At 43.1% G+C, this 13,618-nt stretch overlaps 1 protein-coding gene across 5 annotated transcripts in view; it reads left to right on the top strand.

Moving 5' to 3' along the window:
* FGFR1 (fibroblast growth factor receptor 1) overlaps positions 1-13,618 on the top strand; it is a 77,864-nt gene that overhangs the window by 37,939 nt on the left and 26,307 nt on the right. For 4 of the 5 annotated variants that reach the window (XM_040414768.1, XM_040414769.1, XM_040414765.1 and 1 more), the window contains exons 3-5: positions 3,659-3,922; positions 8,854-8,940; positions 13,010-13,176. In XM_040414768.1, the coding sequence (XP_040270702.1) occupies positions 3,659-3,922; positions 8,854-8,940; positions 13,010-13,176 (518 nt within the window). The remainder of the gene's footprint in view (positions 1-3,658; positions 3,923-8,853; positions 8,941-13,009; positions 13,177-13,618) is intronic. The other variant, XM_040414770.1, reaches the window with a different exon arrangement.

The following is a 13,618-nucleotide window of genomic DNA, read 5'->3' as shown; positions in this document are numbered from 1 at the left end:
TTGCTTGTGGGCCAATGAGAAGGCTGCAATATCTTTGTCAGAGCTTAGCAGCATCCCTAGCAACCAATAGGAAAGTTGCCCGCCCCTTACTATATAAGAACCTCCCCAGCAGCCATTTTCTACAGTTTTCTGCAGTTCAGAGAGAGAGCAGTGACATTGCTGTGCTCTGTGCTTTCATCTGGATCCTATTCTTTATCCAATTACATTAGATAGTTTAATCATATCAGGGCTGTCTTTAATATTTATTGGACCCTGGGCAAGAATTTACTTGGGCCCCCTGGATCCCGCCTTCCCACACCCTAGCATGCAATCACACCCTCCACCACAACACACAAACAAAAAAAAATCCATACACTCTATGATGAGTGGCCACTAGCGGTGCTCCTTGGCAGTAATGTAAATACTGCCTTTTTTTCTGAAAGGGCAGTGCTTACATTATAAAGCTTGCAGAGACGCGCTATAGACACCGGAACTACTACGTTTAGCTGTTGTGGTTCTGGTGACTATAGTGTCCCTTAATATAGAGGGGGGGGGGAGAATCGGCACAAAAGTATCATTATTATAAAAAAAAAAAAGCACAACTGTCACAAATGTATTTTGTGGATTACTTTTTTTTTTTTTTACAATGTGCAGATAGTACTGTACTACTAACCCCTCCATCCACCCCTACATACAGGGTAATACAGCGCCACATACCTCTTACATCCAGTGACGTCTCTTTGATATAGATGTTCTCTTTCCTTATCTTCTCATTTCAGACCAGACCACCATTTTTCAGCCATTTCTCATCTCTGCAGTTTCACAAACAAAATCTTAGTTTACTACTTTCCCATCATCCTCCCATCTTATGGACAAATCATCCTACCACCCCCAATACTGTGCCGCTGTGCTCCCCAATACTATACTGCAGAAACAGATAAATCCCCTGATAATAGTAGTACCATGCAGATAGTGCCCTTCAATAATTGGCACACAGTGCCCTAAAATAACTGCCCAGCAAATAGTGCCCCTGACACTAATAGTGTAAACCTAACGTCCCTTAAAAATAATTGTGGTAAGCTGATACTGTGCCAATGTCCTCCCACAGTAATAGTGCTCCCAAAAGTCCCACCCACCAATAGGAATAATTCTCTGCTAGAGCACACATGGTAGTAATAGTGCTCCTACAGTGCCCACCAACATGTCCCCACTGTGCCCTAGAAGTAATAAGGCTCCCATAGTGCCCATACTAGTAATCATGTTCCCCATAGACCCCCAGTAGTTGTAAAGGCCATCATAATGCCCCCCAGTAGTAATAATTCTCCTTATAATGTGCCAGTGCAATAAATACCCCCTTTTAATGTCACCATAGTGCCCCCATAATGTGCCAGTATAAAATACCCCTACATAGTGCCCCCAGTAAATGCCCTATAGTGCTCCTATCCCCCCTTCTTCCTAGTGCCCCCCATAATGTACCAGTATAAAATGCCCCATATATAGTGCCCCAGTAGATGCCCTCAGTGTCCCCCCATAATTTGCAAGTATAAAATACCCCTCCTTAGTGCCCCCCATAGATGAGCCCATAATACGCCTCTCTCCCCTTCCCCATAATACCCACCATAATGTGCCCCAGTATAAAATGCCCCTATACAGAGCCCCCATATAAAATACCCCTTCTTTGTGGCCTCAGTAGATGCCCCCAATAATGTGCCAGTAACAAGTGCCCCCAGAGATGCCCCCCAATCATGTGCCAGTAACAGGTGCCCCCATAGATGCCCCCCAATCATGTGTCAGTAAGTAGTACCATATAAAAAAATAAACACTTATACTTGCCTACATTAGGCTGGCAGCAATGCGATGCAGGCCTCTTCAGGCCTGTGTCCTGCGCTGTACGGCTCAGGCGGCGCAATGACATCATCGCGCTGCCTGCACTGGCCTCTCATAGGCTGCAGGCACTAGGACTGCAGCCTATTAGAGGAACGGGGAAGGGAGACTCCTCTGCCCTGCCACAGCACATCTATCTGTATCGCTGTTCTGAGGACGGCGATACAGATGACTATGCCCTGCCGCCTCCCACTTGTCACCAGGGCAGCGCCACCTGGGGCCATCGCCTCACTCTACCTAATTGGCGTTGCAGCCCTGCTAGCGCCCCCTGGAATTTTGCACCCGGGGCAACAGCCCCCACCCCACGCTATGCCACTGGCCCCCCAGGAGCAACTGGGCCCGGGGCAGCTGCCCCTTTTGCACCGCGTTAAAGACGGCCCTGGATCATATACTGTATATAATACAGATAGTTAGTGGGAGATAGTCAGTGTAAGTTATATAGTGTAGCTTATAGATTCCAGTGCAGGGTGTTGGGTAGTGTGATAGGAATTACTGTTTTATCTGCTGTCCATACATACATGCTACAGACATAGTGCTGTAGTGATGTCACAACAATACTTAGTGCAGCAATCAGTAATATCTACTCGGACCTGATAAAATGTTAAGTTGCATGTATTGCGCCAAAAATATGCGCATCATTAGTGCCGATTTGCGCAATCACAAAAATAATGACTGGAGATCACGAATTCTAGAATTCGCAAAATTATTGCGACTATTATGCAAAAGATTTGCAAAATATTGCGAAAACGAATATTGCCTATGCCGCTTAACACTAGTCTGTTCCAGAGGAGGAACAGATTGCCAAAATTCACTGTATCTGCTGTATAGCACCGGATCCCATTTCACTGTAATGGGAAGTGGCAGTGAGTCTGCATCTTCCCATCATATATCCTGGCTTTCAGCCGGACAAAAAAATGCTGCATGTGGTTTCTTTTTTTGGTCCGGCCAAAAGCTGGCATATATGCTGGATACGGTGAATTCGGTCAGTCTGCTCCTCCACCAAAAAAAGAGTTCCGGAGTTCACAGAAAATATGTGAACCCAGCCTTAAAGGGTTAATGAAACAAGAGGTCAATAATGGACTTCCCATTTTATAGTAATCAATCTGGGTCATGTCTGTGCTTCCTACCGGTAGAAATCATTTGGTCAGAAAATCTATCGGTGGTCTCTCGAAGGTCTGTTAATATCAATATGGCATCTAAAAATGTTATAGAACCACATCAACTTCAGGGTCTTCTCCACAGGTTTGACACTTTCACTTGTATGCTAACTTGATTGCCAAAGGTAGTTTCGGACTATCAATTTTTAAAGCAGAAAGCCTTTAGTGTATGTTTGTGTTTTTGTTAATTGCAGCTTTGGTATTATGCTTTTCTTCTAATATTTAATTAACACTAACATTTTCTAGCTTGCTATCCAACCTGTTCTTCACCCATGAAGTACCTGCATAACATTTATATTTTCCACCTGATTCCTCAGTAGGAAGGACTTTAGGAATATTCACATATGCATGGAAGTATCTGTTTAAAGAGCATTCTCGATTTGGTCAGACCATCAAAATTTACCATAAATCCTGTGATGAATGGACCTACCTTAATTGGTAACCTTCAAAAAACCCTTAAGAACCTCACCAGTTGTCACATCATTTAGAGCTAGTTAATCTCACTCCAGTCCCAACTCTTTTTTTTTTCCTTTTAAGTTACAATTCCTTACAAAAATTAAGGCTCACATATAAAGCCTAATATTAAAAACAAATATATTTTAATTCAGATTTTTTTGTTTTTTTTTCCCCCCACTCAGTTGGCCCAGAGTCCAAACAAGAAATGGAATCGTTTTTGGCTCATCCTGGAGACCCGATAATTTTACAGTGCAGGCTTCGAGAGGATGTTCAGAGCATCAGCTGGGTGAAAAACGGAGTTCAGCTTTCGGAGACTAACCGCACTCTCATAACAGGCGTTGCTATCCAGATTCTCAACGCCAGGCAGGAGGATTCTGGGTTGTATGTCTGCGTTACTAGTGGCCCATTTGGAACAGATACTGTTTTATTCAAAGTTAACATTTCAGGTTTGTAGCCGGTGTCCACCTAAGTTTGTCTTTGTAAAATGTTGTTTTCTTTATGGGGTAAACCTAAAGAGATTCTCCAGAAATTTCTTAATGGGGCCCAAATAACTTAATTTCTAATTCACATTCAATTCAGTCTTAAGCAATGTTCTTGGACATATGGAAGGAGGAAGTTAGTATTTCTCTTGCTATTTCTGTGCATCCATTTTCGAAGGAGAGGGTGATTTCAAAGAATCTGCCATGTTAGATTTTTTTTATTTTTTTTTTGGGGCCAATTCCTCTGTTCACCTTTTAAAAATTAACATTAAAGTGACTTTTCAGTCCCAAACCAAAAGTATGATCACTATACATTCGGAATTTATAGTCATCATGCCTGATGCCCTCCACTTTAGTTTGGTGCCTCCATTTCCAATATTTGATCCCCCGACTTCTATCCAAAATGGACCCCAAAATCTTACACTCACCAATGGAGTTGCTTTCAGCAATAAGAAGACCCTCTTCTACTCCTCTGCCCTGGGATGGATTAGAAGAAGACACAGATGGGATGGAAACAACACCAACAAAATCCGGCCTGGTTCTTCTCAGGGCAGTAGGAAGGGTGTTGTATAATAGACTTACCAATAGCAGTTACTTTCCAACAGCTGATTTGAATAGAAAAAGTTGGTAGAACAGATCTTGGGATTGGTGGCACCACAATTCAAGCAGGAGCCAGGTTTTATGAATATACCACTTGGAACCGAACCCGAGTTCGGGAAATGTTTTTTACAGTATATATTAATTTCTGAAGTTATTATGCAAAGTCTCGCGAGACTTCGCGAAGTAATAACTTCGGCTCATCAGAGCCAATACATTCTAATACTGTACGGAGCTTCTGCTCCGTACAGTATTAGAACGAAGTTTTATGCAAATCGACTTCGGATGTTTTATCCGAAGTCTATTCGCTCATCCCTAATTATGACTATAAATTTCCATTGTATAGTCAGGTTTTAGTTTGACCACATTTGGCCAGAAACGTATGTCTACTGGTATTTGAAATACCAAGGATGTAAGTAGAGAAAGAAGTCAAACCATGTCTAGCACTACAAGATTAATAAACATACTAATAATTAAAGTATGGAACTGCGGTTTGCATATTTTTGAACAAGCTGCTTGCAAATGCCTTGAACCCTATCAATGGCCTCATAAATTAGAAGCACACCCTACCTTGACTGCCACAATGTCCTTTGTTTCTATTTCATGTGACATGCAACTGTATCACTACAGTATATCTATCTTGCAAATAGCCTTTGCACGCTAATCTGTAATGAAATGCATAGCATTAACACTTTATATAGAACTGGTGGAAAAGGCCATTCAGGAGGACATCTGACCATTCATTTGACCTCCATTATTTGCTCAGAGGCTAAAAGACTTTCATAACTGCAAATAACCTATGCCTTGGCTGAGCTTTTGTAGACCTTTTCCAGATATGTCATCTCTTGGGGTGCAATGTGTATATGACAACGGAGACATGGTGTTTATCATGGCATGGTTTCTTATCAGACCTCTTTGCCCTCAATTTGGCTACATTGCTTTGAAATTGCTGATCAGTTTAATTTGACTTTTTGTGTAACCACAGGTGTTATCAGTCATTGGCACCTCGTATAATGGAGATTTTTCTTGTCGGTCAGTTGTCTATAGACCATGGTGTTTTACTATTTCTTTTACACGGCAGATTATTGTTAAGATGAATGCAGGGCCGTCTTTAACAAGGGGCAAAAGGGGCAGCTGGCCCAGGCCCAGTTGCTCCTGGGGGGCCCAAGGCAGCTGCCTCTTGAGCCCTGCTAGCCACTGCCCCGGGTGTCAGGCTGTCAGCTACACAGGGGGTGTGTGCCTGCCGGCACTTCAGGCAGTGTACTGTGAGAGCTGTGATTCTATAGGACCTTAGATAACATCATCACCATGTGACCAGTAACCTAGCAATATTAATGGTCACATGGCTATGAGGTCATCAAGGTCCTTTCTACCAGGAGTGTTGCTGTAGAAGTTTGCCTTAACTGTGGAGCTTTTTTTGTGAAGATTACATCAGAAAAAGGTGACGGGCTGTTATGCTAATATACTGTAAACTACTGTATAGTGGGATGCTGTATAGTGTGGGATGCTGTATAGTGTGGGAGGCTGTATAGTGTGGGAGGCTGTATAGTGTGGGAGGCTGTATAGTGTGGGAGGCTGTATAGTGGGGGAGGCTGTATAGTGGGGGAGGCTGTATAGTGGGGGAGGCTGTATAGTGGGGGAGGCTGTATAGTGGGGGGTGCTATACTGCTGTACTGTATACTGTGGGGGGCTGTATATTGTGGAGTGCTATACTGCTGTACTGTATACTGTGGGTGCTGTATATTGTGGAGTGCTATACTGTGGGGGGCTGTACACTGTGGGTGCTGTATATTGTGGAGTGCTGTACTGTATACTGTGGGGGGCTGTATACTGTGGGTGCTGTATATTTTGGAGTTCTATACTGCTCTACTGTATACTGTGAGGTGTTGTATACTGTGGGGTGCTGTATATTGTGGGCGCTGTATATTGTGAGGTGTTGTATCATGTATAGTTTTGGGTGCTGTATACGGTGAGGTGCTATACTGCTCTACTGTATACTGTGAGGTGTTGTATACTGTGGGGAGCTGTATACTGTGGGCTGCTATACTGCTCCTATATGCTGTGGGGTACTGTATAGTGTGGGGTGCTATACTGCATACTGTATGGTGCTGTATACTATAGGGTGCTATACTGCATACTGTGGGTTGCTGCATACTATAGGGTGCTATACTGCATACTGTGGGGTGCTGGGGTGCACTGTAACACTAGGGTGAGCCGAGCCCCGGTCTCCTTCCTGCAGAGCGGTGCCCACTTCCAGCCTGAGCCCAGCTGCTTAGAGCACTGATCCTGAGCCGCTGGAGTCTTCAGAACTGGAAGTATTTACAGTCATTCACTGTACTCTACCAGATGTGTGGATTTTTGGTGTGTGTGTTGTGGTGGAGGGCGTGATTGCCTGCTAAGGTGTGGGAAGGCGGGATCCAGGAGGACCAAGTAAATTTTTGCCCAGGGTCCAATCAATATTAAAGACGGCCCTAGATGAATGCTAACAAGCGTCCGCATGAAGGTTCTTTACCGATCATCTGGCAGTGTAATACTGCCACGGATTACCCGATGAATGATCAAACGCTCTTATATCGAGTAATCAGCATTTTTTAACATGTTAAATCCTGCTCTGGCGGTGGCAGATCGTGTCGTGTAATAGGCGCTCTGCTGACAGCAAACAATGAGACAGTATAGGGACGAGTGATGCATTAGCGATCGGTCGTCCCTATACTGAGGATGAGATCACTGCATGTAATAGCAGTAGTCTCCTCCTCTAGTGAGTAGGCGATTGATGGAGGGGTAATGCTTCCCTCCAGACAATCGTCTGCTCTGTCTGCCGTGTAATAGGGCCCCAACTGTTGCCTATGCTCGTTCAGCCATCAGCTATCTCTCCCAATCCTCCCACACATATGCTCTGCACAATGAGATAAGGATCGGGCAGTTGACATCCAGTGTGCCTGATCTTTATCTCATCTGACATCAATCATGGTGAGAGAGTCAAGAGGCCTCAAACATATTAGATGGTTGGCTGAAATCTGGGTGGTTGGGTTCAGCCAACATAGACTAATGTGTATATCCAGCCTAACATATGGGACTGTATTTTCTCTGACCATTTTTTTGTTTAAAATAGGCAATAACAGAGGTGGGATTTCACCTGTAGATATTTATATGTGCCCATTAGTCTTCATGCAGTGTTTACAATGATCCCTTTGTTTATGCTCTGTGTGCCTTAGATTCTTATAAAAAGCGATCTTATTCATATGCAAATCACCTCTGTCAGGAGCCCAAGAGGTTGTCCCACGATCTCCTGGAGCCCAGCACCGCCCATCAACCCTTAGCCCAGCACCGCCTACTACTTAATTTATTCACTGCACTATCCTGACCATGTAATCTCTGCTCCGTAGTCTTGCGCAGGCGCAGTGGACACTGTAGTCTGCGCCCGTGCGGACTACTGGCACTGGCTTCCACTTGTCCACTGCGCATGTGCCGGCTCCCTGCGCACCCCGATCGGACTGGAAAATAGTCTCTCTGCGCAAGGCAGTCCTAGGCGGAGGAATCTTCTGGCAGCAAGCGCGAGACTACGGAGCAGAGATTACATGACGTCAGAATAGTGCAGTGAATATATTAAGTAGTAGGCAGTGCTGGGCTCCAGATCGATGGGCGGTGCTGGGCTCCAGGAGATCGTGAGACACCCCCTTGGGCTCCTGACAGGTGATTTACATATGAATAAGATCACTTTTTATAAGAATCTAAGGCACACAGATCATAAACAGAGGGATCATTGAAAACACTGCATGAAGACTAATGGGCACATATAAATATCTCCAAATCGTTAATCCTGGTGACAGAATCCCTTTAAGTTTACATACATTGCCCAATTTTTATTTTTTGCTTCACATGGGCTGAGAACCAAGGAGCCAACAAAAAGCCAAATATTATTTTCTAAAGCCTCTCTTTTGCCCCCGTTATTTTTTTTATTCCCTGCTGCCCCAAAAAAGAAACGAGGGTATGCAGTTTTCTAAAAGCTACCAGAAGTGATGGTATGTTGTGGTCACTGTGGTCAAAATAGTTTCATTTTCTTCTTTTTGCCTCACATTTCAAAAAGTTGTTTTTACTGCCCATAGGAAACAATGCTTTAGACTGGATGAAAGCTGAATGTTTATGGGCAACAAGGCCACTGTTTGTTTAGATTATTGGGTCCTTAAAGTATGACCATGTATGTCCAACTATGTGTCCTGTTAAGGGAATTTCTATTCATTATGTTTGATGATTCTGGAAATGTTTGGGTCCACTGAATTCTTTCTGTTGTGCCATCACAGATGCACTACCGTCTGCCGAAGATGAAGACGATGACGACGATAATTCTTCTTCGGAAGAGAAAGCTGCAGAGAGCTCCAAACCAAACCGTAAGTAATAGTTTGAAGACCTGTTCTGTGATACCAAGATGTACTCTGATCTCCGTGGGTGGTTCTTTCATCCCTAGAGCTTTGTTAGTTTCATATAGCATCATGTGAATTGGAGGTATGGGCGATTATGACTAGTGATGAGCGGCAGGGGCTATATTCGAATTTGCGATATTTCACGAATATTTGGGTGAATATTTGTCATATCGGCACTGTAATATTCGCGTAAGGCGCGCAAAATACAGGCGTGGGTCACCTTTTGCTACATTTTCCAAGCTGCTAGAAGTTTCCCGAGACTTGAGAAAATGGTTGGCATGGCAGAACATTAAAAATGGCTTTATATGCAGTTAGTGCTCCAATATATTCGTGATTGCGCTAATCAGCACTAATGATGCGAATATTTTGGTGCAATACGTGAAACTTCACATTTTAGCAGGTCTGCATGTATGTATGGACAGCAGAACCTATCAGCTACACTATATCAGGATATAACCTACACTATCAGTGATGGCCAGTTCGCAGTGTTCGCCAGTGAACACATGCAGGCTGCCATCTTTAGTAAGGTTAGACTCACCTGTCTGGTGATGCACAGGTAAGCCCTTGCCTGTGCCGCGAGCAGGTCTGAAATCAAATGCGGTCACCGGGAGCAGGCAGTTCCGAGAACAGCCCAATGAAGGCACCCGGCAGCTGTTCTCGGAACTGCCTGCTCCCGGTGACCGCATTTGATTTCAGACCAGCTCGCGGCACAGGTAAAGGCTTACCTGTGCATCAGCGGACGGGTGAGACTAACCTTACTAAAGATGGCAGCCCGCATGTGTTCGCTGCCGAACACTGCGAACTGGCCATCGCTGCTGACTAGCTCCCACTAACTATCTGTAATAGATTATATATATATATATATATATATATATATATATCTAATGTAGTGTGGAAAGCACAGAGCACAGCAATGACACTACTGTCTCTCTCAGAACTTTAAAAAACTGTAGAAAATGGCTGCTTGGGAGTTTCATATATAGTAAGGGGCAGGCAACTTTCCTATTGGTTGCTAGGGATGTTGCTAAGCTCAGACAAAGATATTGCAGCCTTCTCATTGGCCCACAAGCAAGAAGGGAGGTTACTGATGAAAAAAAAAATCTAGAATATTCGAAATTAGGAATATATATCACTATAGTCTAAATATTCACAAATTCTCGAAGTGCCGATATTTGCGATTAATATTCCCGATTTGAATATTCGCGCCCAACACTAATTATGACACAAAGCAAATGATTTGGACTAGCTTTGACACCAGCAAACCTTTTGGGGGTAGTTAACATTCCTGGCATTTTTTTACCAGTAAGGAAAAGCAAGTTTTTGAAGTGATGTCTTTTGGCAAATTTCATGAGCTCTCTTCCTCCAAATTTGATATTAAAGTGAAACTTTTTCTACATAACCTCCAAGGGATATCAAATACATATTGGAAGCCATAGTTAGGGAGATTATAGAACTTTTTGCTCTGTGTTAACCATTATATTTCTCCTGTATTCTCTGAGACTCAATTGAGGTTGCAATGGAAAAGTCTACATTAGTGTTCTAGATTGGTTTGTTTAATAGGATAATGTGTTATTAACCAGAGATAGAATACAGTCTGCACATTTCACATGTAACAATGCTCTAAGCCTTGACATTTCTGAATAAAGAGAGAATATAAGTGGGATAAAAAAAAATCAAAGCACCAAAGCCTTCATTGATTTGGCTTCTTACGTATTACTAATGACGCCATTCGATGAAGGAAAGAATGGGTTATTGGATGTGCAGTGGTCTCTTGTCTGAGCTGACAGCCCTATTCTCCTTCATCAGTCATGATCTTCTGATAAAATCCAAGTTACCATTATATTTTTTAAGTAGCTGATAACCCTCTTATTAACGGACCCCGTAGACGCAGGTTAGCTGTGATTCTATAGGATATTATGGCTTGATTATTTGTCAATGAATGGTTTCCACTAGAAGACTCCTCTAATCATAAAATGTCACTTTGTAATTGCTTATTATTGTCCCTTCTTTAGGCCCCATGCACACAACCGTATCCGTTTTGCAGTCTACAAATCTTGGATCCCCCAAATACGGATGCAGTGTGTGTTGCATCTGTATTTTTAGCAGACCCATTTTGCAGTCTGTATTTTGCGGACAAGTCTAGGACATGTTCTATACTTTTACAGAAGGGACATACGGATGCAGAAAGGACACAAGTCATCCATGTGCCTTCTGCATCCGTTTGTCCGTTCTGCAAAATAGGGACTACAGACCCATTGAAAACAATGGCTCTACAAATACAATGCGAATGGCACCCAGAACGCATCCCTATTTTGTGGATCTGCGATTTATGGACCGCAAAACAGATAGTCGTATGCATGGGGCCTATTGAAATGCCTCCTAAAATCAGATGGTTTCATAGCGACCTCCCATGAGAGAATGGGGTGACAACAGCTTTTTTTCATTGGTCTTGTATATTATGGTGTTGTCACTCATCTACATAATATATCGCTTTCACATTCATTACCAGCAGAACGTAGGTGGAATTTGCACCTGAATCTGTGAATGTGGCCTTACTCCTCTGGCTTTCCTTCTGCTGATGAAAAGTTTTTTTAGTCTTCATTTTTGCCATATTTATTATTGAACCAGGAAGCTTGGGATGAACATAGCTGTAGGTCTCCCCCTGATAAGGAACTATTAAAATGTATGGGTTTGTGTGAGTACACTGGAGCATGAATATTATAGAGGCTGACCATATGGCTGCTATAGGCACTTGGAGAAAGGAGGGCCCAAATCTGGTTGATGGTGTCCCATGTATTACTGGGTGCCAGCCTCTCCTCTCTAGAGGAGCACAATTGTTGTCAGAGTGGTGGGAATTTGGTCCATGGCTTAAGGGTAAAAATAAACATTTGGCCCATGGGTACCTGGGTGGCAAAACCCAAAACCTTAACGGGGGGGACCCATATTGCTTTTTTTAAATTTATTTTTATGGGACCCACTCTCTTCTATGCACTCTTCTGTGGGTACAGGTAATAAAGCAGGTGACAGTGATGTTGTGACTACAATCTATAGGTCTTCTACAGCGCTTTATCTATAATCTAAATGGATACTTGCTGAATAGTTTAGAAAGCATGGAAATTGCTGCTCAGGCGGAGCAGATTTTTCTGAACACAAAAATAAATAAAACTAACCTTTAAAAGTCTACACACCCTGCTCTGTAATAATTCTTGTAAGACTTGGTACAGTTTCCCTCAAATGTATTTTTATGTATTTTTTTAATCTTATCCCCCAAAATAGGCCTTTTTTTGTTTTATTTTAAACAAAACCTAACTAATGATGAAACCATCAGGACAGGCTGCCATATGATCCCCTTCTTCTCCGGTAACAATTTGCGTTTAGACAACACATACCTTAAATTCCTGTGGGATTCTTCCAGGCCCCATGCCATCCTAATTGAAGGAAGACTGGCTGTAGTGTAGCATTAACACTTTGACTTCTGGGTCCCCAACTTGTAAGGCTTGAATAAAGCAAGCTATCCCGTCTAAGATACTTTCATACTTTTTTTGTTTTGTTTTTTGCACAGGAGTTAAATGAGGTCTTAAAGCAAAGCTGATGAATTGTTTCATATTTAAATCTATTGTCACGCATTTTGGTGGGACCAGCCAATAATTTAATATGTATGTGTAGCTATTGACCCTCTCTCTCCTGGGGAGAGAAGGATTGGGTGCATTGAGCTGGTCAACTCTTTTTGTTCTCCCAAGAGATAAGATGCAGTCAAGGGTTTTCTTCCCACGATCCATGGTGGTTTCTGTGGCCTCTTAGTAGGTGGATTTTGGTGTTGTCCTCCAAAATCCACTGCTCCACCTTTTCTTCCCACTGCCAAAGATGCAGAAAGCCACAGAAACTTATGGATGTAATTACACAGTATCTAGCAGGACTGACTTCTGTGTTAGGGATGTGTGGCAATCCCCATGCTTGTTGAAGGTTTCCTGTAACAACCAGGACAAATGACAATGTAGTACAATCCAAATACATTTTTCTTTTTCATTAACTATAGGGCCTTACTGGGCAAACCCAGAGAAGATGGAGAAGAAACTTCATGCTGTTCCAGCAGCAAAGACCATAAGATTCCGATGTCCGGCAGGGGGCACACCAGTGCCTACTCTACGGTGGCTGAAGAACGGCAAAGAGTTCAAACCTGATCATCGGATTGGAGGATATAAGGTACAAACAGCCATGCTACAATAAAACATTGAGTCTTCAATACGATGTCTTGTGGTGTTTGCGTGTCAACTCCAGTGATGCTCCTCTTTAAGTGGGCTGCTGCCAGGATATGAGATCACCTTGCATGCCAGGCTGGGCTTTGAACTGGGGACATCCTTTCTCCCTTCCCAGCATGCTGTTCCCACTTGTCTGAGCAGGTTTAGAAGCTGATGCTCATTATTCTATCCCCCTGCTGATTACTGAGCTCGTTAGATGGCTCCACAAACTGAGGGTAATTAACAAATGGATGGAAAGAAAGAAGCAATGGTGGTGACAGTGCTGGTCTCCCACCTATTGCTCATGTTCTTCTATTGCTGAAGCCCATCTTGTAGATGATGAGCTTATCAGATCTACAAGTTCCTGCATTATAGTCTGGGACATGTAGGTTTGTCTACCTCAGTAG

Source organism: Bufo bufo, chromosome 1 (genome assembly GCF_905171765.1).
Source record: "Bufo bufo chromosome 1, aBufBuf1.1, whole genome shotgun sequence".
In the NCBI taxonomy this organism is placed as follows: Eukaryota; Metazoa; Chordata; class Amphibia; order Anura; family Bufonidae; genus Bufo; species Bufo bufo.
The sequence above is the reverse complement of the archived record's forward strand: the minus strand, read 5'-3'. Positions and strand labels throughout refer to the sequence as shown.